Source organism: Lolium rigidum, chromosome 5, assembly GCF_022539505.1.
Source record: "Lolium rigidum isolate FL_2022 chromosome 5, APGP_CSIRO_Lrig_0.1, whole genome shotgun sequence".
NCBI classification, from domain to species: domain Eukaryota; kingdom Viridiplantae; phylum Streptophyta; class Magnoliopsida; order Poales; family Poaceae; genus Lolium; species Lolium rigidum.
Genome location: NC_061512.1, coordinates 107,405,755 through 107,431,101, shown reverse-complemented (window position 1 = coordinate 107,431,101; position 25,347 = coordinate 107,405,755). Strand labels below are relative to the sequence as shown.

Sequence of the window (25,347 nt, the reverse complement as noted above, 5' to 3'; positions counted from 1 at the left end):
ACAACTTATCCTTGCCAATGCACTAACAATTTATCTTTGTCAGTCGTAATGCTACCCGATGCATATTGAGTTTATGAACTAGCGGATAGTCAAATATGCTTACATGAAGATAATCTTCATGCCTAGATTTGTTAGCAAGCAGCAACTCTATAAACCACAATTGGTGATCAAGGCACTGAACTTCATCGCTGACAATAAAGATGAATGTGCTGAATATCATGAGCTATAACCATGGGAGAGGGAGGCATGGCTTAAGATATGGCTTAAGACAAGGGTTGTTTTGCACCAGCACCTATCAGATGCGCGCTATGTGCATATGCCTAGGGTTTCTATGTGCATCCAAATATTGTAAACCCCACAGGTCGAGGCATACTGGTAGAACTGACGGAGTGACGATCCTCTACCACGTCTTCTTGTCAATCAACTCCCGTGTTTGCCCACAATTCTCCATTATCCAGGTGTCAAATTTTTCATCTACATTCATCGCCTATGGATAGTGAATATTTTTAAAATCTTTTTTTATTGTGTATCATGATTCTATAAAAGCTAGAGAGGATAGAAATTATAGTTTTCTTAATTAGATTATATTTTTATGGTTGCGCCAATATACTTTTACTCTTGCGTTTTTTTATAATTTTTATGAAATATTTGCGTTGCAATATACTCCCTCCATTCTTAAATGTAAGCCATAGAGTTTTTTAAGAAAAAATCCAGAATATAACGTTTATTGTGTTGCCCCAATCGCATGGACAATATTTTTAGGAATTTGATTAGGTTTCCTTATCTTGTGCAAAGTCCTCTATTTACCTCAATTGCCTTGGGTTAATCCTAGCCAATCATAGTGCAATTTTCTCTAAATATGTGTTCTTTAATTTTGGTGCCAAAATTATATGGCTTATATGTTTTTTTGTTAGTAATATATTATCATTTTATAAAACGAAGGGAGAACAGTACTTTAGTTGGGTAATCCTATTTTTTTGTAATTCTTAACATATTTTGCGCATAGATATGTCGAAATCTATGACAAGAATTATGAAACGAAGGGAGAACAGTACTTTGGTTGGATAATTTTAGACAAAATGGTGGTGGAAACCGTGCAGTTTTTGGCAGCAGGAAAAAAAACAGCTCAAAAAGTTCAAACAACACTTAAAACAGATTCCATGGTTAGGCCAGTCAAACCGTGCAGTTTTTTCTATAACCAGTCACAAAAGGCCAAACTAGAACAAAGCAATTGCATTAGAGATGGTTAGGGAATTTCCATTAAATCCTTAACAATTTGCAAAGTTAACAAATTCCATGGTTTTTTCTCCAGGTTCTGTGAATAGCTACTTTACCTGCAGGTACAGAAAACAACACTTATACAGTCGAATCTTCTAGTGCACAGTACTTCCATTCCATACAACAGTTGAATAACAAATCACATCAGGTACATCAATTAGCAGATGCATACAAACAGGGAACTACAGCTAGGTGTCAATACACCATGCACATACACCGGTTAAAGAAATATTAGCTTGCGATATTCACACATCAATGGTACTGCATTCTTCAGAAATTACTTCCGTCGCCAAATGTTGATGGAGGATGTTCTGCGCCGTATGCTGAAAAATCCTGTCACGGTTTATGAATATGATACGCTAAACATCGTACAAATGGAGTGAAGCACGCATAAGACATGGATAAAGACCTCCATTAAAGAAACATGGATACATAAATGCAGTACGACTTCTTAGTAAACTGACGCGATTTAAATCCCATGGCACTTGTGAAAGGGTTTAGACTTAGTCGGACCAAAACCAAGTACTTGTGATGCAATGTGGTGTTTGGTAGACGGAGATGTTAGTTTAGAAAGACAAACAGTGCCTAAGAGGGACACCTTCCGATACTTAGGAGTTAGGATCAATGCTGCAAAGCAATGGTGATATCGATGAGGATGTTTGCCACAAGATCAAGGCATGATGGATGAAGTGGCGCAGGAAGGTCCCACAAAAGCTAAAATGTAAGTTATACAGGACGGCAATCAGACCGGTGATGCTATACGGAGCAGAATATTGGTCCACTAAAAGACATGTTAGCGTATGTTACGGTGATGCTATTAGAATAAGTGTTGCGGAGATCCGCATGTTACGGTGGATCTGTGGCCATACAAAAAAAATCAGATTAGGAACGAGGTAATACGTGATAGGCTAGAGGTGGCACCGGTCGACGAGAAGCTAATCCAACACCGACTAAGGTGGTATGGTCATATCAAATGAAGGCCTCCAGAAACACCAATATGGAGAATACAAGCAGGGGCAGAGGACGGCCAAAGATGACATGGACGGAGGCGGTAAAAAGAGACTTGATGGACTGGAATGTCCCTAAAGATCTGGCTCTTGATAGGATCGCATGAAAACCAGCAATCCATGTGTCGGAATCTTAGTTTACTTTTTCTTTTTTCTCTCTCCTTTTTATTTTGGTTTCCTCATGTTTCTGTTGGGTTTTATATCTAGCCTACCCAACTTGCTTGGGAAAAAGGCTTCGATGTTGTTGCTGTTGGCACTTATGAAGGGGCAATAAAATTGCTAACCAAAAAAATAACAGTTGCTACGAGTGCTGTAAAATTTTCAGGACCACATCGGGAAGAGAGAATTATGGCAGCCTCGTTGATTTTTCTCCGTTTTGTGTTTTTCTAACACTTATGCTATATCGGCTTCTAAATTTTACTTGTGTGTGTGCCCTACTTCTTTGATTTCCGCCCTTTTCATCTATCTTCTCTTCAATCTGCATGATGATACTTAAATGGAGCATGGATAATGGCTGGGGCCAGGAGAGTGGTACATGGGAGCTAGCCATCAGAAATACCAAAACACTACCGAGTGACTGTATGTTACCTACTGGCGGTCCAATATACTAGTGATTAATACTACATCATTTCATGAATAATGTCGCGACATCAGTACATAAAGCACTGGATAGTATTTGTATTCTAATGTTATAATTTTGTGTTAGGACAAGCTACACAGGCTGCGCATTTGAAAGTCAGTCCCCCAATTAGATGCAAGGAAAGAATAAGATGTCGTCTTTGAAAAAAGCAAGGATCTCTAGTAACGAAATGTTGGTACCTTACAGCGACATCAATAATAGGCTACTAGCCATCATAGTATATCCAAAATTTGTTTTTCCGCAAGCTTCACCACCCATATCAATGAAGAAGATATGGGATATGTTTTCGAAGTTAACACATTTCACTACGGAGGAAATCTGTCCAAACCAGCGAATCTGGTGGATCTTGAAGGCACACATCAAGTATGTAATCGCCTCAATGACTGTTGCATGTATGCAGCTGTGTTCCCATTTTCGGGTTGGAGGGATTTTTTGTTTTTGACAACTCGGGTTGGAGGGATTTGGTTAAAGGAAATAAGCACACATTCTTCCAACAGAGAGGTATAACCAGGTGTTGACCAAGTTAATTTGTATTGATTAAATTGCACCATGGGTTTTTAAGTAGGCCCCTAAATTCAGAAGTGATTTTTAAGTCCTCAACTCATATTAAATGGTTTAACCAGATGCCGAAGTGGTTTCACCGGTTTTGGACATTATTAAACGAGGACCTACTAGCTTTTGAGTTAAGGACTGGCTTGAAAAATGATTGCAAGTTGATGGACCAGCATGCAATTTAATCATTTGTATCCCAGTAGGCATGTTATGCAGCTTCCTAAATTGTATCTACCTCTTAACACATGTTATCATCAATTAAGATAAGGTCTAGATTCTGGAGTAGGAAGTTCAACAACACACCTGTGGTGCTGGTGCACACTGAGGCACGGACTGCATATCTGCATCCCCCTGAATCTGACTTGTTGAAACACCAGCAGTCGAATATTCCTAGAATGGATATAAGTTGCACCAATTTTTCATCACATATCTAAATAGATAATATTCAAGAATAAAGCACAAGATTCAATGATAGGACTTCTACCTGGTAGAAGAAAGGTCTACCAGTAGATGAGTTTGTTGCAATATCTTCTGTTGCGAAATATTCATTTTGATTTGGCTGCTCAACAAAAACTGACTCAGCTGGCTGAGGCAAAACCGCTTGTTTAACATTTCCTACAGAACAACATAGTGATTTATTTAAGACAGTGCTGCTTAACAACTGCAAATACAACAATTAATGCAAAGTAAAAGAGGAATTACTTGAACTTTTATCTTGCTTAGATGATTTTTTCTTTCTCTTCTCAGCCTTACTTCCATCTTTGTCCTTTCCTGAGGGATGTATATGCATCCTTTTCAGTTCGCATACATTTTCTAATGATTTTTCTCCATTTTCAAGCACGTCAAGAATAAGTTTTCTTGTATCCTGATGACCTTTGCTCTTCATCAACAGATCATAAACAAACAGCATAGCTCTGTTACGATATGCAAGTGCAGCCTCTGCGCAATCTTGTTCCAGAAACTCGTCGCATGGAAATAAATAAGTTCCTTTCCTAGCATATTTTGTCCACCGCTTTAAAACATATCTTTCTGGAATTTTATCAAGATTCTTGAGACCAAGTGCATTCAGTGCATGTGAACAGAGTATGCCCATCGTCTCAAATCTTTTGCAACTACAGTTCAATTCCATGGTAGAGGTGTCAAGGAGAACTAACCAAACTTTTGGGGCATTCTGCAGAATAAACTCAAACCTATACAGTGTTTCACTGCATTGCATTTCCTGATATGAAGTCCCTCTGCATCCCTCTATAAACTCTGTTTCAAGAGACTTGTAGACTTTATGTGTGTAAACCTCGGCAGCTTGTTGCAAAATACTGTTATGCTTAACTGTACACTCTGGGGAAATCTGGTTGCATTGAATATCCTCTACAGATTCATTTGTACGCCAACTCCCAACCAGTTTATCAAACTCAAGAACAAAATTAGCGGGTGAAACTGACTCATCATCAATGCTGCTCAGCACATTGTGTGAACTCAAATTCCGATCCAGTGATTGAATACCACCATCAAATGCATCCTTGTGAAGAGCTGTGCACCATTTATGCCTCTGCTCAAATAGATCTGTGAGCCACTGGTGATCCTCCAAATTATACTCATGAAGCATAATTGCCCATGCTTCCTCAAACTCTGCTTCTGACTCACAGTCTTTCATGCACCTCATGAACATGCTATGAAAAGTTCCAGAAGCATTTAGAGTATCGGAATGGGACTGTAGGTTCTTTTCGATATGCCATTGACAAAGACAATGATGTGTCTCCGGGAGAACAACTTCAATTGCCTTTGATATAGTGTCATTTTGATCAGTAAAGATTGTTTTAGGTGGACAACCGCCCATTGAGTCCAAGAATGATTTAAGTAACCATTCATAGGACGTCAACGACTCATCTAACATAAATGCACAGCCAAACATAACATTTTGCATGTGGTGGTTAACACCAACAAATGGGGCACATATCATATTGTACTTGTTGGTACGATATGCTGTGTCAAATACCACAACATCCCCAAAACAGTCATAGTCAACCCGGCTTCTACCGTCCCTCCAGAAAAAATTAATCATTTGGCCTTCTTGGTCTACTTGCACATCCCAATAGAACATACCTGGTTCAATTGTTCTGCGCTTCAGATAACCTACAAGTGCCTCAGCGTCCTCTGGTTCAAGCAATGTGCAACTTTGGATGCTGACCTGACTGTGGCATTCCGTACCATCATCATTCACACGCAAACTGTCATGCATGGCTTGGATTTCAGCATTCACCATTGCATTCAGTGCACCGGGTTTTGGAACTGAAAGGGTCCTCACTGATCTCAGTAAGTGTATCTCTTCAGGCGGAACCAACTCATGATTATGCTCGGGAATTATCTGAATAACTCGCCACTGACCCTCGGAATCAACTCTAAAACGGACCATCGCTTTGCAGTTAGTTCTGGTCTCTGGTTTATTAAAGTTTGCCTCGGTAAGCTGCTCATCATCCTTTAAACCTTCCTTTGAGCAGTAATAGTCTTTTGTACGAATAACTTTGGTCCCTGTAAAGTAGTACTGCTTTCCCTTTCGCACACTAAAACCCATGCTGTGCCCATAGTCACAGTACAGCCTGTAAGCTTGTTCCTCACTGTAAGCAACTCTCATACGCAATTCTTCAGTGAAGTCCTCACGGCTTGGTACAGCAGAATTATTTTCGCGGTCTTCTTCATTTCTCACAGAATGTTCCTCATTTCCCTGTTCTTGGCTGTCAAAAGCCACTTGGCCCCCATTTTCAGCATCAAAGATGATTGGCACATCTCCGTTCTCCTGAGCTTCATGCTCATCCCCTCCAACATTCTCCAGACAGATCGCATCTGCATCAATCTCAATGGGGATGCTAGTACCTTCCATTTCTGCATAATTCACCACAAAAGGCGACACGTTGGTCCACATATGAAGCAAAATGCGTTACCGATAAAGTCAACCATGTGGTACGGCATATTTAAAGATGCGACAAACGTAAATAAGAACGAGATACTGCGGTACAAGAGTACGGCTAAGTTTCGATTTATTACAGTGAGTTAAAGAATGCCTTTTGGAAGATGAACTGTAAAGCCCAAGTGTTGTTATATACGGGTCGTGCGAGTAAACTAACCCGCACAGTTATCCAAGCTGCTGACACCACACGATGCACAGTACTTAAGACATAACATGTCACATAGGGTGCCTACTAGGGTTGCAAGCGGTCGTCCCCCAAAAGCCCGCGAAAGCATGAGCTAGTTCAAATTAAACTAACTCGCTAAAACATGCTATAACAACTAACCTAACAGATTTTGACTAAGAAGCGGCAAATTAAACTAACTCGCTAAAACATGCTACAACAACTAACCTAATAGATTTTGACTAAGAAGCGGCGCCGCTGGTCCCTAGCAGCAGCGGAGCCAGAATTGGAGCAAGCCCCAGTCCAATAACTAATCCAAACGAACTGTTGTAACTGCACATAAAATTTGGTACGATACAGCAAAGACGAACAATATATACTCAAATCCACTCCTAACGCTACAAGAACGCAGATGACGAGACTAAAAACTAGAAATAATTGTTCCTAAATCATCTCTTCATCTTCTGTTCCTAAAACATGAATTCAATTAAAAACTATTAAAACACAGTAACATACCACAATCGCTCGAGCAGGCCGGAGTTGTTCATCCCCTGTTCCTAAAACAGGAAATCACCTAGTTGAGAGGAGTAGCAGCCGAGCCGGAGAGCACTCGGCAGGAGTTCTGCAGCTGGACTAACGAAGACAGGGGCTGAGGGCAGAGGAGGACGAGGCAGTGCCGCAGAAATCGGGCGCCGGCGCGGCTTCGGCCGACGGTAGCGGGCGCAGAGGAGCCGACGAGGGCTAGCGGAGACGGCCCAGCCAGGAAGGCCGCCGGCTGCAGGACGGGGGCGGGCAAGAGGAGGCGCCGCGGCCGCCCCGTATGCAGGCAGGGGCGGGCTCCGGTGGCAAGGCGGCCTGCCGGCGTGACCTGGGGCGTGGCGGCGCGCTCTTGCGCAGCGACGAAGCGAGCGAGCGAGGGGACGGGACAGGACACGCCAGCGTGCGAGAGGTCGGAAGGTCAGAAGCTCCTATACACCGCTCGCTGCGGTGCGGAACAGACGAATTCAAGTTTTTTTTTCAAAATCTGAACCTTTTCAAAATAAGGACCTTGTTAAAAAAACACTAAACATTTTCAAATTTTGAACATTTCCAAATGTAAATCAGAACAAATTTAAAATCTAAACAATTATAAAAATCATTTTTTTAAATCTGAAATTTTCCAAAATCGAAACATTTTTTTTTTAAAACATAAACTTTTTAATGTGATTTTTAAACAAATGAACTTTTTAAAATAACTAAATCTTAAAATTTGAAACATTTTTAAATCTACATATTTTTAAAATCTAAACATTTTTCAAAAAAAGGAAAGAAAGAAAACCAAAAGCGATCAACCCGGCAAAGAACCAGCAACACCGTTGCAACAAAAAAAACTATTGACACAACCATACAAAACGTCATCAGATTGATTTAAAAAACGGCTGCAATTCGAGCGGGGAAATTCTATGTAGCACCCGCTCGAATCTCGTACGGCGATTACATAACTGGGCCATGCCCGCTTAGGGCTTGTTTGGCAGTTCAGGCCAAACTTCCCCGGGTAAATATTCCCGGCGGGAAATAGGCAGAAACAGTAGCAAACTCCCGGGATTATTTTCCCGACCTCCGGACTAGGGGCAAAATCTCCCCGGGAAAAGGCTAGGATCCCGCCGGGTTTCCTGTAACCAAACGAGCCCTTAAAGGGGTACGCCGTGAAGGATAGTTGCCATAAAGACGGTGTATAGGAATTACCCTAAGGAGGGTTTCTCGTCCGGTCAAGCATGAGCTTCCAGCAACAAGTTGGATCTGACCTAGGTTTCTTTCTAGGCCAAAAAAATGGGAACATTAGGAAGAAAAATTTCTAGCGCCCCGAGCCATGGCCCTTTTTGCCCTGGACATAGCTCCGTCCAAAATATAAGATATTTCATACCGAAAATTATATGATCGGAATAGAGGTAATATTATATGATACATGTAACGCGGTAGGTGGTGGCACGATGGAGTACTTCTCATGTAAGCTTCGGATGGGGAGGTTTTCCATTCTTATATAGCAGCTCTACTAAATATTTATCTATTTTTCACAACTCACAGGTCACAGGAGCCGTCCCGATACATGAAAAGTACTTATACTCCATCATCCTTCCACAGAGTAAACAAAGTCGATACACGTTGAGATATACTATGGCTCTTGGCGTAGAAATGAAGAAATGGATGTTAGTAAATTAATTCCCTTCCCTTTTTTGATAATAAATTAATTCCCTTCCCGATGCCGTGATCACAAAATATATCCCCATTTGGCCATTTCCTGGTTGTCGTCGACACGGCGCACGTGTCCCTGGACTCGAAGCTGCGACTATCTTTCTGTTGGCGTGAGCCGAAGCGGGGTCCTCCTGACCATAACCTGGAACGAAAGTTCCCAGGCCGGTCCCAGCCCTATGCCAGCCTCGCTCGCTCGCTCACCCGTTCCTGGCGGCGGCGGCCTGACCCCGCTCGTTCCCCCTATTTCCATACCATTTCTACACCCACACCACACCTGGACCATAGCCTTTGCCTGACTCCGTCCGTCCGGGAGGCGCTATCGATCGCCATGTCCTCTTCTTCCGAGGCGCCGCTGCTGCTCGCGAGGGAGAGCAGCCGTAATGAGACGGGGCGGCGGTGGTGGCGGGACGCGGTGGAGGAATCCGGCCGGCTGGTGGCGCTGGCGGCGCCCATGATCGCGGTGGCGCTGCTGCAGCTCATCTCCACCGTCATGGTGGGCCACCTCGGCGAGGTCGCGCTCGCCGGCGCCGCCATCGCCAACTCCCTCACCAACGTCTTCGGGTCTGTATGCGATTGCTGCTGCTCGTCGTCACTTTTTTGGGTGCGTTGTCATGGAGGCACTGTTTCTGTACAGAGAGAAAGAGAGGACGGGACATTCTGTTTTTTAGCCGGTGTTGTTTTGTTCCACATTGATGTGCGTGATTTGGGGACAGGACGACCAAGCACAGGGGCCCGCCCTAATAGGGAAAATTTTCTTTTGCAACCCTATTTTTTTGGAGAACACGCTAGTACAGAGTACTTCCTCCATTTACAAATAAGTGTACTTCTAGTATTTGTACTAAGTCAAAAAAATTAAGTTTTGATCAACCGTGGAAAAAAGTAGCAACATATATAATGGGATTTTGGTATAATTTGAAATTACATTTCAAAATGAATCTCGGGATACTAAACTAGTGTCATAAATGCTACTACTTTTTCCTATATATTTAGTCAAAGTTTAAAGAGTTTGACTAAACATAAAACCTAGATGTACACTTATTTGCCGACGGAGGGAGTAGATACTTAGACTAGCCACAATGGGAGTATCATAAGTAGTATCATGCATGCCATGTTGGCAAAAATCTGATGTGGCACACCAATTAATGATGTGAGAGATGGGAGTGGTATCATAATATGATACAGTATCATAGCACGTAAAACTAGAAAACTTAGTGGCAAACACAAACACATCATATACATCAGGCTGGTTATAGTGCTAGTATCATAGATAGTATCATGCATACTAGGCCCACAAAAATGATGATGTGGCATGTAATTAAGGAGGAGGGATAAGGTTAGAGTAACATCAAATAGGTCATGTACATAGATTTACATTGGGATTCTACAAAACAATAAATTTAGAAGATTATGATACTACTCTATAATACCACCAACTATAGAGGTAGTATCATAGGCAAGTATCATATGCATGATACTAGTATATGATACTATGCACTATGACCAGTCTCAATTTGCATTGAGATTCTACAAAACATTAAATATGATGATACTATGATACTATCTGATGATACTATGCATTGTGAGAGTAGTATCATAAACTAGTATCATGTGCATGATACTTCCCATTGTGACTAGTCTTATAAACACACACTTACACTCACCCCTATGAAGTCATTCTATTCGAAACCCCCTCAAATTTGTATATTTTAGTGCTCCTGCCATCCCTAATATTAGTGATTCCGCTCTCTTTGATAGTCCCAACCCTCCTTCATATAATTTTCGTGCCTCCATCGCCGATTTCTTAACATAGGAAAGCATAAGAATATGTTAAATATACATGTGTAAAAAAGGAATTGAAACACACATTAAAAATGTGATGGGAGTTGATTGAATCGCATGATAAATTCAGAAATTCAATTTGGCACATGGGAGCATATGCTCCTGCCTCCCTCCGGAAAAACATTTTGAAATGTCAAAAAAATTGATCAAAAATTTCCGCGCTTACATTTCGACATTCTACGCACGTACATCAAGTTTTGTAAAAAACCAACATTTTTTATGACTTGTGTGAAAAAGACAAAAAAACGTCACATACACTACCATTTTTTTGCACCAAAATTTGACTTTTTTACACGCGACAGTAAAAATGTCAGTTTTCCGTGAGACCAATTTGTAAACATGTAGAACTTCGAGATGTACCTATTAAATTTTATGTCCGAACTTTTCAACATTTTGAAAATGTATTTAAAATAAAAATAAAAAACGGGAGCATATGCTCCCGGGTGCCAAAACACCACTCCCAAATTCAGAAATCTGATAAATTGTACTATAAACACATGAATCTGAAAATGAGGTCGTTGTGGATTTTTAATTTCCTACTCCCTCCGATTCATATTAATTGACTAATATGGATGTATCTTGACATATTTTAGTTCTAGATACATCCATATTGAAATCAATTAATACGAATGGGAGAGAGTACATTTTTTTCCTTTGAAATGCCTCCGAAAGGAAATTTTCCTTTGCCTCATCCCTACTGATGTCGCAAGGAAATAAAGTCTCCTTTACTGAAGTGCGTCAAACGCCTAACTTCATCAAGGAACTCTTTATCTGTGAGATCTGCAGTGTTGATCCGTGTTACATCTTTGGGGCCAGTGTACAACCACATTTGATGTCTCCTCGACATCACTGGCTGGACGCGACGCTTCAGAAATAAAGCAGCGACTTCAGTTCTGTACATTGCTTTGCCCCCGGCATTTTTCAGGTCCAGAACCTTCTCATACAACTTATCAGCTATCACCTTTTCTTCGGCAGTCAAGGTGTTCTCCAAGATTTCTTTGGCACTGCCTCCAGGACATCTTCGAATGCTGGCAGATTGGAGTAGTGACCCGAAGCTGGATGGTCCCTGAGGTAGAACCACTTCGACCGCCAACCGTGAAAGGACTCTCTCATAGGGAAGTTGAAGTAGTTAACTTCCTTCCTGGCAACGAAGCCGACTCCTCCGACGACATGAGGGCCACCACCCCCCCTGTGGTGCTTGACGAAGAATATCTTCCTCCACAGACCCCAGTGGGGGTCGATGCCGAGAAAGGCCTCACAAACGGTGATGAAAATCGCCAGATGCAAGATAGAATTTGGAGTCAGCTGCCAGAGTTGAATGCCATAGGAAAAGAGGAGGCATCATAGAAATTCTTGGGCTGGGTGGGACAGCCCACGATGCAGAAACGCCAAAAACATGACCATGAAACCAGTGGGAGGATTGGGGCGAGAATTGGAACCTGGGAAGATGACATCCTTCTCGTTCGCTGAAATCAGCCCCAAGCTCCTCAGTTTGTTCTCATCACGCTTGGTGATGGTGTAGGCTAACCAATCACATTGAGAGTCCTTAGCAGCAACGCCAGATTTGTGCGCGGCGGTGGACGCCCTTGAACTAGCGGCGCTCGCAGTAGCGCCAGACGACGCGGGGATCCTATTCTTGCCCATGATGCTGAGGAAGCTCCTTTTCTTAAAGCTCGAGGATTTCAGTGCAGTAACAATGGTGAGTTGGAAGCAAGGAGGAAGATGAGCAATGAAGCAGGAGTAATCTAGATTAAATTATACACCTCTGATGTGGGCATTACCCTTCCGGTACCCGACATTAGTCTACCTCCTTCGGCCCAACTAGGGGCCCATGAAGATTGCCCAACAACCAAGATAGATCTATACGTTGGTTCTAGCAAAAGAGACCTACTAGAAGACGAATTCTTGATGAACAAGGCAAGAAGACATCGTTAAAGTAAAGACTAGAATAGATCTCATTGTAACCTAGTCGAGTTCGGACGGGACTCTCGAGACATGGCCTGCTATATAAAGGCTAGGAGGGGACCTGCCGAACAACACAAATATGTAAAACTACCGCAAGGAGCTAAAACCCTAGAACCCTTGCCTCTCAACGAATCGACCATAGCAACCTATCGGCTACCCCACTGTAACTCGATATATTCGATAATCAAGATCAAACAAGCAGGAAGTAAGGGGTTTTACTTCATCGAGGGCCTCGATCCTGGGTAAATCTCTTTCCCCGTTTGTTTGGTATCCGATGTCTCGTGCTAGCCTGCAGGATTCCGTCAACCCTAAGCCCCTCATGGTGGGCATTGCCGAGGAGCACCCTCGTCAACCTTCCTTTTTGTAAAGGAAAAGTCGCCACAGATCTTGGCCGCCAAATCCGCATCAAGGAAAATGGACAGGAGTCTAAGTCCACACGTGTCGCAAGTGAAGAGAAACCAACGGCCCACTACCCCCACTACACACAAGAATCGAGGAAATGCCTCGGTCAACACGCAAGGTCCGGTCATTTAACTGACGACGCAGATATAGGGTAGGCCCGCTAGGTCACATCCTATCAATCGAGCTGTCGTAGATGCTACGTCATTCCTGATGTCATCAAAGACATCGAATCCTCTATAACAAAGCACTCGAAGGGATCTACAACATTTGGATACACAACTTACAAAGCCTATGCATGACTAATTCATAGTCATCCATTGACTCGGGGGCTACTCCCATCGGGAGCGCTGGATGCGCACCCGATAAAAAACAACAAAGGAATCGACAAGAGAAAGAATTCAAAGAAAAACGGACCTGAATGTTCCAGCAAATCCAGGTTCGGGCCCGGGTACTTGAACCCGTGTAGAGTAACGTTGTTTTTCCTTCGCAGTTAACAAATATCGGTTTGCCGAATAAAACTGGGCTCGTTACTTTTCTCCATTATGTACGATCAATTGTTCGGCTTCACCCGAAGTCTCAGAGGACTCGATATACTCAAAGTATCGGATGAAGAAGAAAGTTCAAAAATATCGATAGCAAGATCCTCGAGTAGTACAACTTGAGTCTACGCACGGTTGCAAACATCCGTCCCTAGACTCGGGGGCTACTCCCATCAGGAGCGTTGGATGCGCACCCAATATCAAGCAATTTCAACGTTACTACGAGCATGAAGGCTCCATATTCTTCGACTGATCAAGATGTTCGGATGAAGGCAACTTTAGTCCCTGCCCGAAAATTCACTCCGGCTAGTCACTCGGGGGCTACTGATGTGGGCATTACCCTTCGGGTACCCGACATTGGTCTACCTCCTTTGGCCTAACAAGGGGCCCATGAGGATTGCCATGATTCAAGGTGGGCCCATACATCGGTTACAAGAAAGAAGACTTACAAGAAGACGGATTCTTGACGAACAAGGCGAGAACACGTAAATAAATGAAAGGATATGTTAGATCTTGATGTAACCTAGTTGAGTTCGGACAGGACTCTCAGGACCTGGCCTCCTATATAAAGGCCAGGAGAGGGCCTGCCGAATGACACTTACGCAATCAACACAATCTAGCATATACCAACCCTAGAAATCTTGCATCCCGGCGAGTTCACCTTAGCAGTCTATCGGCTGCCACATTGTAACCTATTTTCATCGATAAATCAAGATCAGACAAGCGGGAGTAATGTTTTACCTCATCGTGGGCCCTGAACCTAGGTAAATCTCGCTCCCTGTTCGTTTAGTATCCGATGTCTAGTGTTAACCTGCAGGATTCCGTCAACGCTAAGCCCCTCATGGTGGGCATTGCCGAGGAGCTCCCTCATCAACCATCTTTACAGAGATCGGACATCTCGTCCTACCGCCTACGGCGTTCGAGGGCCTCGGCCAGTGTTGTGGGTATTCTTCATGGGTGTACCATCGATAGTGCCTAGATCCGGCAAGCCCGGGTGGCCCATAGATGGTGATGTGGCATGTGGCCCATCGGGCGGCCCAGTTGCTGTTGATCCTGAAGGATGAAGTCCAGCCCAGGATAGGGAAGCCGGATCCTAACCGACCTTCGGAGGAAGCCGGATCCGTGGAGGCCCATATGGAACCCGGATCCAGTACGACGTAGATGGGAAGACGGATCCTTGACGTACACGGCAAGACATTGTACTGTAGTTAGGCAACCTGTAATCCATCTAGGACTCTCCATGTAAACCCTAGATCCGTGCGCCTTTATAAGCCGGATCCCGGGAGCCCTAGAGGCACAACCACAACTCACTGTAACAACGCGAAAGCGCCCAGATAATTCCGGACATGCAGCGAGTAGGCCCTATCATCGTGCGGGTGTTCCGAAGCTGGGTAAATCGCGTACCACCGTCCCGTGTGCACTCCGCCCTATGGCCCCTACTTCTTCTCCCCCTCGTGAGGATCCCTCCTCCGAGGTACCGTCGAATAGGCAACGATAGTTGGCGCCCACCGTGGGGCCAGCGGCGTCTGGAGGCCGGAACCGGGAGGTTCCGCCATGGGAAGCTACGACGACACCATCGCTGTGGGGCGCGTCCTTTACGCCGGAAACCTTCCGATCGTCCCTCCGGACGAGTGCTGGATTCCGGCTAAGACTAACCCCGTCAAGCTCTCCATCGTCCCAGTTGGCGGCATACACATCTTCATCGGTGAAACCGTCGATTCCGATGGGAACGCACTGGTAAGTAACGCTGACGCGACCACCGCTGAGCAGGACGTAGTCGCGAAGATCTGATCTGAGATGCAGGAACTTCCAAGGAAGATTCCGCCTTAGATCTGGAAAAATCAAAACCCACCCAATCCGCCCCTGAGCAGGAAATAACGGTGGAAGACCAATGCAGATCCGCCTGGGTCTCCCAGGTGTTAGAAAAGCAAAGGTGTCACTTCGTGCACTTCTTAGCCCATACCGCAGGAGCCGCCCCTCAAGAAGTCGGAGCAGGCCCCATGCGGGTTGAGGAACCGGAAAATAACGCTGCTCCGGATCGAGCAGAGGCTGTCGGAGAAAGCAGTGCTCCGGGTGAAGAATCGATCCTGGGTAACCTAAGCCCAATTTCCGGGGATACCCCCTCCATGGATACTGATGAGTTCGATCGCAAGGTGAAGGAGTTTGGATACGGCGATCAACCTGAAGTTGAATCCGCCCAGCCTAAACAGGTTCTCGCAACCTTGGCGGCGCTGGATCAACGTGAATCAGAGGATGAAAACACCCACTCCGACCCACAGCCATCCCGTGCAGGATCTCCGCTCTCAAGGGAACGTCCGCATAAGGAAGTACTGTCCCCAGAAGAACTGGTTGATCAGGCAGGCATGGATGCAATCGCACACTCGGATATCCTCAACAAACCCATAACTCCTGAAGACGCGGCAGATGCGGAAGCTCTAGAAGCAAAAAGACAGGAGATGCTGGCAACAGCCAAAAAATTCGCCACCACCGCAGCAGCAATGCTAGATGAGAGGAAGGAGGCCGCGAACTTCGTGGACAATTTCCTCAAGCGAGAACGTGAGGTGGACGATTCATTGGTAAAAGTCAAGCAACTCCGGAAACATTGGGAGGACAAGATCACCGAGGCTCAACAGGAAGCTGACAGGATCAGGCGAGACGCTGTAGCTCCTCGCAGGATCACCTTCGCAACCCCTACCGAGCAACAGCCACTCGCAACTCCAAAGGATAACATGAAGAAGGCTGCGGAGATCTTGAAGAAAAAGGACGAGGAGATTGATATCGACTACGTCCGTACGCTCGTTGCCTCAGCAATGAAGCAGCAGAGCAAGGCAGATACTTCGCGCAAGTTGGAATCCAACCCGGATCATTGCATCTCTACCGCGCAGAAGGACATGCCCACGACAATCGCCATCGCGATGACGAATCGCGAACCGGATCCTCGGAACGCAGAAGGAAAACCAGAGAACACCCAAATCCAATCCCTGTGCCATCAAAGACACCTCCGTCAGATCCGAAGAAGGGAAAGGATGCAATGTACACTGGTAGGGACAAGTACCGGAACGCTTCACCTCCACCCAACGGGTACCCGCGTCCTCCGCCTCCTCGCCGCCGTAGTCCAGTCGGAAACACCAGACCCTATGGTCCAGGTGGAATTAACATCCGCGACAACGTGCCACCTCCGAGGAACAGAGAGCGTACGCCGGAACCCCGCCGAAGCCGGAACAATGATCGTGAGCCCGAGCCCAGAAGGAGTCGGAACGAGGAATGCGAGACGGAGCCGCGCCAAAGCCGGAACGACGAAGGCAGCCAGCACCATGGTGAAGGCAGCCACCGAAGCCGGAGTCAGCACCGCGAAGGACGAGGAGAGTCAGATGGTGGAAGCAAGAGGTCACATCGGCCCCCACGTAGATCTCCTTCCCCACCACCCAGCGGTGGAGGCGGAGGTGGAGGCGGAGGCGGTGGCCGGAGATCTCGCTCAAAATCCCCTCGCAACGGCTCGCGTGACGCGCGGGAACGTCTCTATGAATACAAAACTGACTACATCGGCCCAAAATGCTTTGGCAGGATGATTCGAGAGGAACCAAAGCCAAGGATGAACCTCAAGCTACCCGGAAACCTGAAGAATTATGATGGCACGGAAAGGCCGGATACCTGGATTGAGGATTACTATAATGCAGTTACCTTTGCCGGAGGAACCCCTAATATTGCATGCCGCATGCTTCAGCTGTACCTTGTAGGTCCAGCCCAGATGTGGCTCAGTGACCTCGAGAAGAATTCCATGTTTTGCTGGTTTGACGTGAAGACCGCCTTCGAAAAGCACTTCAGAGGCACCTACAAAAGACCTGCCACGACAAACGACCTACATGCATGTATCCAGAAGAAGGGAGAAACATCAAGGAACTTCCTCACACGATGGTTAGCAACCAGGAATGAGTGCGAAAACGTCGATAATCACACAGCAATGCACGCCTTCATAGGTGGACTGCAGAGAGGAGGATTGTTGCGGCACAAACTCACTTGCTTGGTCAACACAAATAAACTGACTTTGGATGACATGATCACCATTGCTAGCGATCACACTACCGCCGATGACGACGCAGGCGGAGATCTCGCAACTACAGCAATTCCCCTGCATCAGCAAAAGAAGAACCGTGATAATGGTAACACCAGCGGCACTAAGCGGAAGAATCCACCTGATGACCAGAAGAGTGGCGGATCCGAGATGGTCGCCATGGCTTTCCAATGCGGAGGTCAAGGAGGTGGAAGAGGCCGCGGTCGCGGAGGCGGAGCCGGCAGGGGCCAGCAGCGTGGTGACGAGGTCACCGCTGCCGGAACCCGCGCCCCCCAAACATACGAGGAGTACAGAGACATGCCCTGCCTGGCCCACCTGGATCCGGCTACGGGGAAGTCCACTCACACTAATCGCAACTGCAAGTGGGTCAACGATCTCAAAGTTGACCCAGAAGCAGGATACAAGCGAGCCAGGAAGCACCGCCCACGCGGCAAAGGAGGCAAGGGCAAGAACAAGGACAAAGAGGAAGACAGTTCCGAGGCAATGGATGAGGATGATGCTTCGCCAGACCTCAAAGAGGGATCCGCAGCTAAACCCAACCCCTTCGGCAAAAAGAGTGTAGGCGTGTACCACACCTTCCTCGGAACCCCAACAGTCCACGGCAAGCAAGTCAGCTCTCCGGATCCTGAACGCCACAGTTCCGGCTGTGCCGCAGTATGTCAGGTGGTCGGAAATTCCGTGCACGTTTGATAGGCAGGATCATCCTACCATCGTGCCAAAAGAGTGCTACGCCTTGGTTGTAAGTCCCCGCATCGACGGCTATGACTTCTCCAAGTGCCTCATGGATGGCGGAGCCAGCTTGAACATCATGTACCTGGAGACTCTGGAGCGGATGAACCTCACCAAGGAACAGCTCAAACATAGCACCACTGAATTTCATGGTGTGGTTCCGGGTAAAAAGGCGAATTCCCTCGGCAGCATCAGACTTCCCGTGGCATTCGGCGACATTAATAATTTCCGCGAAGAGATGATCACGTTTGAGGTCGTGCCTTTCAAGAGCTCCTACCATGTCATCTTCGGCAGGCCCACCTACTGATATGTCTCAAACGTATCTATAATTTCTTATGTTCCATGCTAGTTTTATGACAATACCTACATGTTTTATTCATACTTTATATCGTTTTGATGCATTTTTCGGCACTAACCTATTAACAAGATGCCGAAGCGCCGGTTCTCGTTTTCTCGCTGTTTTTGGTTTCGAAATCCTACACGGAAATATTCTCGGAATTGGACGAAACAAAAGGCCACGTTCCTATTTTTCCAGGGGCTTCACGGAGTCCGAAGGAGAGACGAAGGGGGGTCGCGAGGAGCCCACACCATAGGGGGGCGCGGGCCACCCCTTGGGCGCGCCACCAGGTGGGGACCCCACCTCGGGACTCCACCAACATCGCCCCTTCGCCTATATATGCTCCCAGATGTGAAAACCCTAACACACCCGACGATATTCCACGAAGAGTTCCGTAGCCGCCGCCATCGCGAAGACAAGTTTCGGGGGACAGAAGTCTCTGTTCCGGCACGCCGTCGGGATGGGGAATTGCCCCCGGAGTCATCTCCATCGACACCACCGCCATCTCCATCGCCGTTGCTGTCTCCCATGATGAGGAGGGAGTAGTTCTCCCCCGAGGCTGAGGGCTCTACCGGTAGCTATGTGGTTCATCTCTCTCTCCCATGGTGTGATCTTTATGTGATCATGAGCTTTGTATCATTATTAATCCATGTGCTACTCTAGTGATGTTATTAAAGTAGTCTATTCCTCCTCCATGATGTAAAGTTGACAGTGTGTGCATCATGTAGTACTTGGTGTAGGTTATGATTGTAATCTCTTGTAGATTATGAATTTAACTATTACTATGATAGTATTGATGTGATCTATTCACCCTTTCATAGCTATTGGTGACAGTGTGTATGCTATGTTAGTACTCGGTCTAAACTGCAACGGTCTATTATGCACTCTAGAGGTTACTTTAATATGAACTCCGTGAAGTTGTGGAGCTTGTTTACTCCGGCTTGAGGTGTGCTTTTATAGCCTTACACAATGAATGGTGTTTGTTATCCAACAAGAGAGTGTTTGAAAGTAGCACAAGTGAAGAGAAGTTATTTATTTATGTGATCATTGTTGAGAGTGTCCACTAGTGAAATTATGATCCCTAGGCCTTGTTTCTAAGCATTGAAACACCGTTTCCAACAAGTTCTGTTACATGCTTGCTTGCTGCCATTTTTATTTTAGATTGCAATTACTACTTACAATCATCCATATTACTTGTATTTCACTATCTCTTCGCCGAACTAGTGCACCTATAGATCTGACAAGTGTATTAGGTGTGTTGGGGACACAAGAGACTTCTTGTATCTTAATTGCAGGGTTGCTTGAGAGGGATATCTTTGACCTCTACCTCCCTGAGTTTGATAAACCTTGGGTGATTCACTTAAGGGAAACTTGCTGCTGTTCTACAAACTTCTGCTCTTGGAGGCCCAACACTATCTACATGAATAGAAGCGTGCGTAGACATCAAGCTATTTTCTGGCGCCGTTGCCGGGAAGGTAAGGTAAAAGGTATTCACATCCTCCGACTACTAAGATATTTCCTAGCACTGTTGCCGGTGTGTGAGTGCTCGAAGCTATTTCCTTTAGATCCTGTAATTGCATCTTTTTGTTTCTTGTTTTTATTTTTCACTATTTAGGCGTAATGGAAAACAACAAAAAAATTAGAGAACTTTTTAATCTTTTTCCTGAGCTAAGACATGAATGGTTTGATGCGAAAATTAAAAAACCTATGGAACCTTATCTGCATGATAGTAGCAATGTTATTAGTACGAATGCAAATACTGCTAATGCTATGGAAAAGTCTAAGCTTGGGGAAGCTAGTTCTTATGATCTTTTTAGCTCCCATCTTTAGGGGAGAAAATTTGCTCTGATAATACTTTATCTCCCATATGCGATAACTCTAATGATGCTTGTGATATTTTAAATCCACCTGCTGAAAGTATTCCTTTCAATATACCTATGAAAATTGTTGAACTTGCTATGAACAATTGCTATTTTGGAGATGGGACTGTCCATCCTAGTGATCATTTACTCTTTATACATGAATTATGCGAGTTGTTCGAGAATGCAGGTATTTCAAAGGACCAAGTTAAGAGGAAGCTATTCTCTATATCTCTGAAGGGCATAGCTGCAGAATGGTATAAGATCGTCGAAGAATGGTCGATCTATTGGTTGGGAGGAAATTGTACCTCTCTTTTATTCTAAATTTTATCCTCCTCATGAAGTGCATGTTGATAGAAATTACATTTATAACTTTTATCCTCGTGATGGAGAGAGTATTGCCCAAGCATGGGGGAGATTGAAGTCACTAATGCTCAAATGTCCCATTCATGAGCTCCCCGTAATGTTATTATTAATAATTTTTATGCAAGGCTTTCAGGACACCACAAGGACTATCTAGATGCCTGTTTGGAGGGATCTTTCACAAGCAAGGAGGTTGAAGCTAGATGGGATCTTCTTGAAAGAATTCAAAGCAATACTGAAGATTGGGAAAACGACAAAGGTAAAGAATCAGGTATAAACTACGAGTATGATTGCATTAAGTCTTTCGCTCAAACCGCTGATTTTAAAGAGTTTAGTGCTAAATATGGTCTTGATCCTCAAATTATGGTCGATTGGTATAGAGCCTTTGCTTCTCATATTAATGTTCCTAAAGAAAATTGGTACATGTATCATGAACCTTTTAAAGACACTTGCATGGAAAATGAAATTGTTGTTAATATTGCAATAAACATCTCAAACTTCTGAAAATGCTATTTCCTATAAGCATGTTAATTTTTGTGGAGTTCATAGACCTTGTGAAAAGAATAAAATTGAAGAAGAATATTGTATCCATCACAGGAATGAAAAAACTAGAAAGTGGTCTAGGGCTCTCGATGATCTTGGTAAAAAAGTTTGTGCCCTCTATCCTTTTATTTGTGAACTTTGCCATAGAGTGGGTCATTTTAATTTTCAATGCTCCTCCAATGATAATTCGAACCTTATGAGTGCTGCAAATTTGTATTGTGATGATGAAATCACTCCTAACCAACATGATGAACTTACTTTATTTTTGGGGTGTGAAGAGTTATTGAGAAAAACTTCTTTGGTGGATATGAGTGCTCTTGATATTAATAGTGTCCTGCATGGGTGTCTTTCTTATTGCATTTATAATTGCCACACAAATACTTACATACCAAATATTTTAGAAGATGACACTTTGCCAAAATATGATAGGACCGCCGTGTGTTTCGAACTTATTAATGAAAAGGAGGAATCCTCCCAAGTTTCTTCTATTGTTTCTAGAAATAAATCAGGTTATGTGGAGAAGCCTCCCTTCAAGCCTCTTCCTCCTAAAGAAGGGAACGAGGAGAAGGAAAAGAAAAAGAACAAGAAAGGAACAAAGAAGAGGAAGAAGAGGGGGAATAAAAAGAAAGAGGTAACGGCATATCCCCGCGTGTATGAGATAACGATAACCGTAAGTATGTTGCTCCTAATGATTATTATGATAATGAATCTGAGTACAATGATCTTCCTATGCCCTTTACCTATATTAGTGATCATGATTTGGAAGAACACACTACTTTTGATACTGAAGATCTCTGGGACACTAATTCTAAAAATGATGATGTTAATAATAGCCATAGTATTAGTACTATCCATGTTTCTTTCCATAATGATATAGAAAGTTCTAAGCTTGGGGAAGCTGGTTTTGATGAGCATGATATTTTTAGTCCCCCAAGCATGGAGGAGAAAGTTTACTTTGGTGATACTTTACCTCCTATATATGATGATTACAATGATGACTATCATATTTTCAGTCCACCTACTATTGAGGAGAGAATTAATTATGATTACAATATGCCTCCTATATATGATGATTATGGTGATGAGAATAATAATGATAGCTATTTTACTGAATTTGCTCCCACTACAATTAATAGCAATGACTATGCCTATGTAGATAGTAATAATTTTATGCATGTAGCTCATGATAAGAATGTTTCATGTGATAGTTATATTGTTGAGTTTGTTCATGATGCTACTGAAAGTTATTATGAGAGAGGGAAACATGGTTATATGTATCTTAATAATATTAAGTTTCCCCTCTTTATGTTGAGAATCTTGAAGTTGCGCTTGTGTTGCTTTTCTATGCTTGTTGCATTATGCCTACATGACTTGTTTATTTACAAGATTCCTTTTCATAGGAAGTGGGTTAGACTTAAAAGTGTGTCTTATTTGCTTTTGATGCTCTCTTTTGCTTCAACTCTTATTTCTTGCGCGAGCATCATTAAAATTACTCAGCCCATCTTAATGGCTATAAAGAAAGCACTTCTTGGGAGATAACCCATGTTTTTATTTTGCTACTGTTTTGTTGTGTCTTGGAAGTTGTTACTACTGTAGCAACCTCTTCTTATCTTTATTTTATTGCATTATTGTGCCAAGTAAAGTCTTTGATAGTAAAATTGATACTAGATTTGGATTTCTGCGCAGAAACAGATTTTTAGCTATCACGAATTTGAGTTGATCTCTCTGTAGGAGAGTCTAAAAAATCTGGAAAAATTCATGAGTAATCCTCAGATATGTACGCAACTTTCATTCAATGTGAGCTTCTTCATCTGAGCATGTTAAGTGCCTCGAAAAAATTCGTCTTTACGGACTGTTCTGTTTTGACAGATTCTGCCTTTTATTTCACATTGCCTCTTTTACTGTGTTGAGTGGATTTCTTTGCTCCATTAACTTTCAGTAGCCTTGGGTAATGTCCAGAAGTGTTGGGAATGATCGTGTCCTCTCTGAACATGTGAATTTTTGATTATGCACTAACCCTCTAATGAGATTGTTTTTAGTTTGGTGTGGAGGAAGTTTTCAAGGATCAAGAGAGGAGGATGATATAACACGATCAAGAAGAGTGAAAAGTCTAAGCTTGAGGATGCTCCCGTGGGTTACCCAAGCATATTTCAAGAAGACTCAAGCGTTTAAGCTTGAGGATGCCCAAGGCATCCCCTTCTTCATCAACCACTTATCAGGTCACCACTAGTGAAACTATATTTTTATTCCGTCACATCTTATGTGCTTTACTTGGAGCATCCGTGTGCTTTTATTTTCGTTTTGTTATTTTCATTCTCTGAATAAAATCGGATCCTAGCAATCCCTGTGTGGGAGAGAGACACGCTCCACTTTTTCATATTGAACACTAGTGTTCTTAGTTTTACTTTTAATGTTCATGGCAAAAGTTAAAGGATGTTGCATTTATTGCTATTTGGTTGGAAACAGAAAATGCTTCATGTGGTAATTGGTATATTGTCTTGAATAATTTGATACTTGGCAATTGTTTTGAGCTCTCAAGTAGATCATGTTTAAGCTCTTGCATCATGTAGTTTAAACCTATTAGTGGAGAACTACCGTAGAGCTTGTTGAAATTTGGTTTGCATGATTGGTCTCTCTAAGTCTAGATATATTCTGGTAAAAGTGTTTGAACAACAAGGAAGACAGTGTAGAGTCTTATAATACTTGCAATATGTTCTTATGTAAGTTTTGCTGTACCGGTTCATATTGGTGCTTGCTTCAAACAACCTTGCTAGCCAAAGCCTTGTACTGAGAGGGAATGCTTCTCGTGCATTCAAAACCTTGAGCCAAAATTTATGCCATTTGTGTCCACCATAACTACCTACTATGTGGTATTTTTCTGCCATTCCAAGTAAATTGCTTGCGTGCTACCTTTAAAATTTCATTCCTTGTCTTTGCAATACATAGCTCATGGGAAAGTAGCTTAAAAACTATTGTGGTGATGAATATGTCGCTTATGTATCTTATTTCTTATAAGTTGCTTGTTGAGGTGTAACCATGTTTCTGGGGACGCCATCAACTGTTACGCCTTTGTTGAATATCATGTGAGTTGCTATGCATGTTCTTCTTGTCTGAAGTAAGGGTGATTTGTCATGATCAAATGGTTTGAGTATGCATATTGTTAGAGAAGAACATTGGGACACCAACCAAAGCCATGTATCATGGTGGTAGTTTCAGTTTGGACACTAATCCTCAATCTCTTATGAGAATATTATCTGTTGTTGAATGTTTAAGCATTAAAGAAGAGTCCATTATCTGTTTTCTATGTTGTCCCGGTATGGATGTCCTCAAGTTGAGATTTATCAAAAACGAGAAATCAAATGCGATCTATCTCCTTGGACCTTTGTACAGGTGACATAGAGGTACCCCTTTGTGACACTTGGTTGAAACATATGTAATGCAATGATAATCTATGGAAATCCGAGCTAATTAGGACAAGGTGCGGGCACTATTAGTATTCGATGCATGAGGCTTGCAACTTATAGGAGGTTTTATGCATAACACCTATGAATTATTACTACCGTTGACACAATTGTTTTCATGTTTTCAAAATAAAAAGCTCTAGCACATGAGTAATACCTTCTTCCCTCTGCGAAGGGCCTTTCTTTTACTTTATGTTGAGTCAGTTTACCTACTTCTTTCTATCTTAGAAGCAAACACTTGTGTCAACTGTGTGCATTGATTCTTACATACTTGCTTATTTGCACTCATCATATTACTTTGTATTGAAAATTATCCATGAGATATACATGTTGAAAGTTGAAAGCAACTACTGAAACTTATATCTTCCTTTGTATTGCTTCAAAACCTTCTATTAAGAATCTAT

The 25,347-nt window shown here is 43.6% G+C and overlaps 1 protein-coding gene across 2 annotated transcripts; it reads right to left on the bottom strand.

The window, feature by feature from the left end:
- Nucleotides 1-1,236: 1,236 nt before the first annotated feature.
- On the bottom strand, nt 1,237-7,298 carry LOC124651769 (protein FAR1-RELATED SEQUENCE 5-like). Of its 2 annotated transcripts, none has more exons than XM_047190807.1 (5): nt 7,119-7,298; nt 4,180-6,354; nt 3,962-4,092; nt 3,781-3,867; nt 1,237-1,611 (listed from the first exon to the last, which is right to left on the bottom strand). In XM_047190807.1, exons 2-5 carry the CDS (start codon nt 6,350-6,352, stop codon nt 1,549-1,551), a joined length of 2,454 nt encoding a protein of 817 aa, XP_047046763.1. In that variant the 5' UTR covers nt 6,353-6,354; nt 7,119-7,298; the 3' UTR covers nt 1,237-1,548. The 2 variants fall into 2 exon arrangements, with proteins under 2 accessions (XP_047046763.1, XP_047046762.1); XM_047190806.1 differs by having other exon boundaries at nt 1,237-1,601.
- Nucleotides 7,299-25,347: the final 18,049 nt, after the last annotated feature.

Coding starts and splice junctions, on each gene's coding strand:
- LOC124651769 (XM_047190806.1), bottom strand. CDS start 6,352: ATGGAAGGTACTAGCATCCCCATTGAGATTGATGCAGATGCGATCTGT. Junction 4,093..4,179: donor TAAGCAAGATAAAAGTTCAA/GTAATTCCTCTT, acceptor GTTGTTCTGTAG/GAAATGTTAAACAAGCGGTT. Junction 1,602..3,780: donor AGTGTGCACCAGCACCACAG/GTGTGTTGTTGA, acceptor AGGATTTTTCAG/CATACGGCGCAGAACATCCT.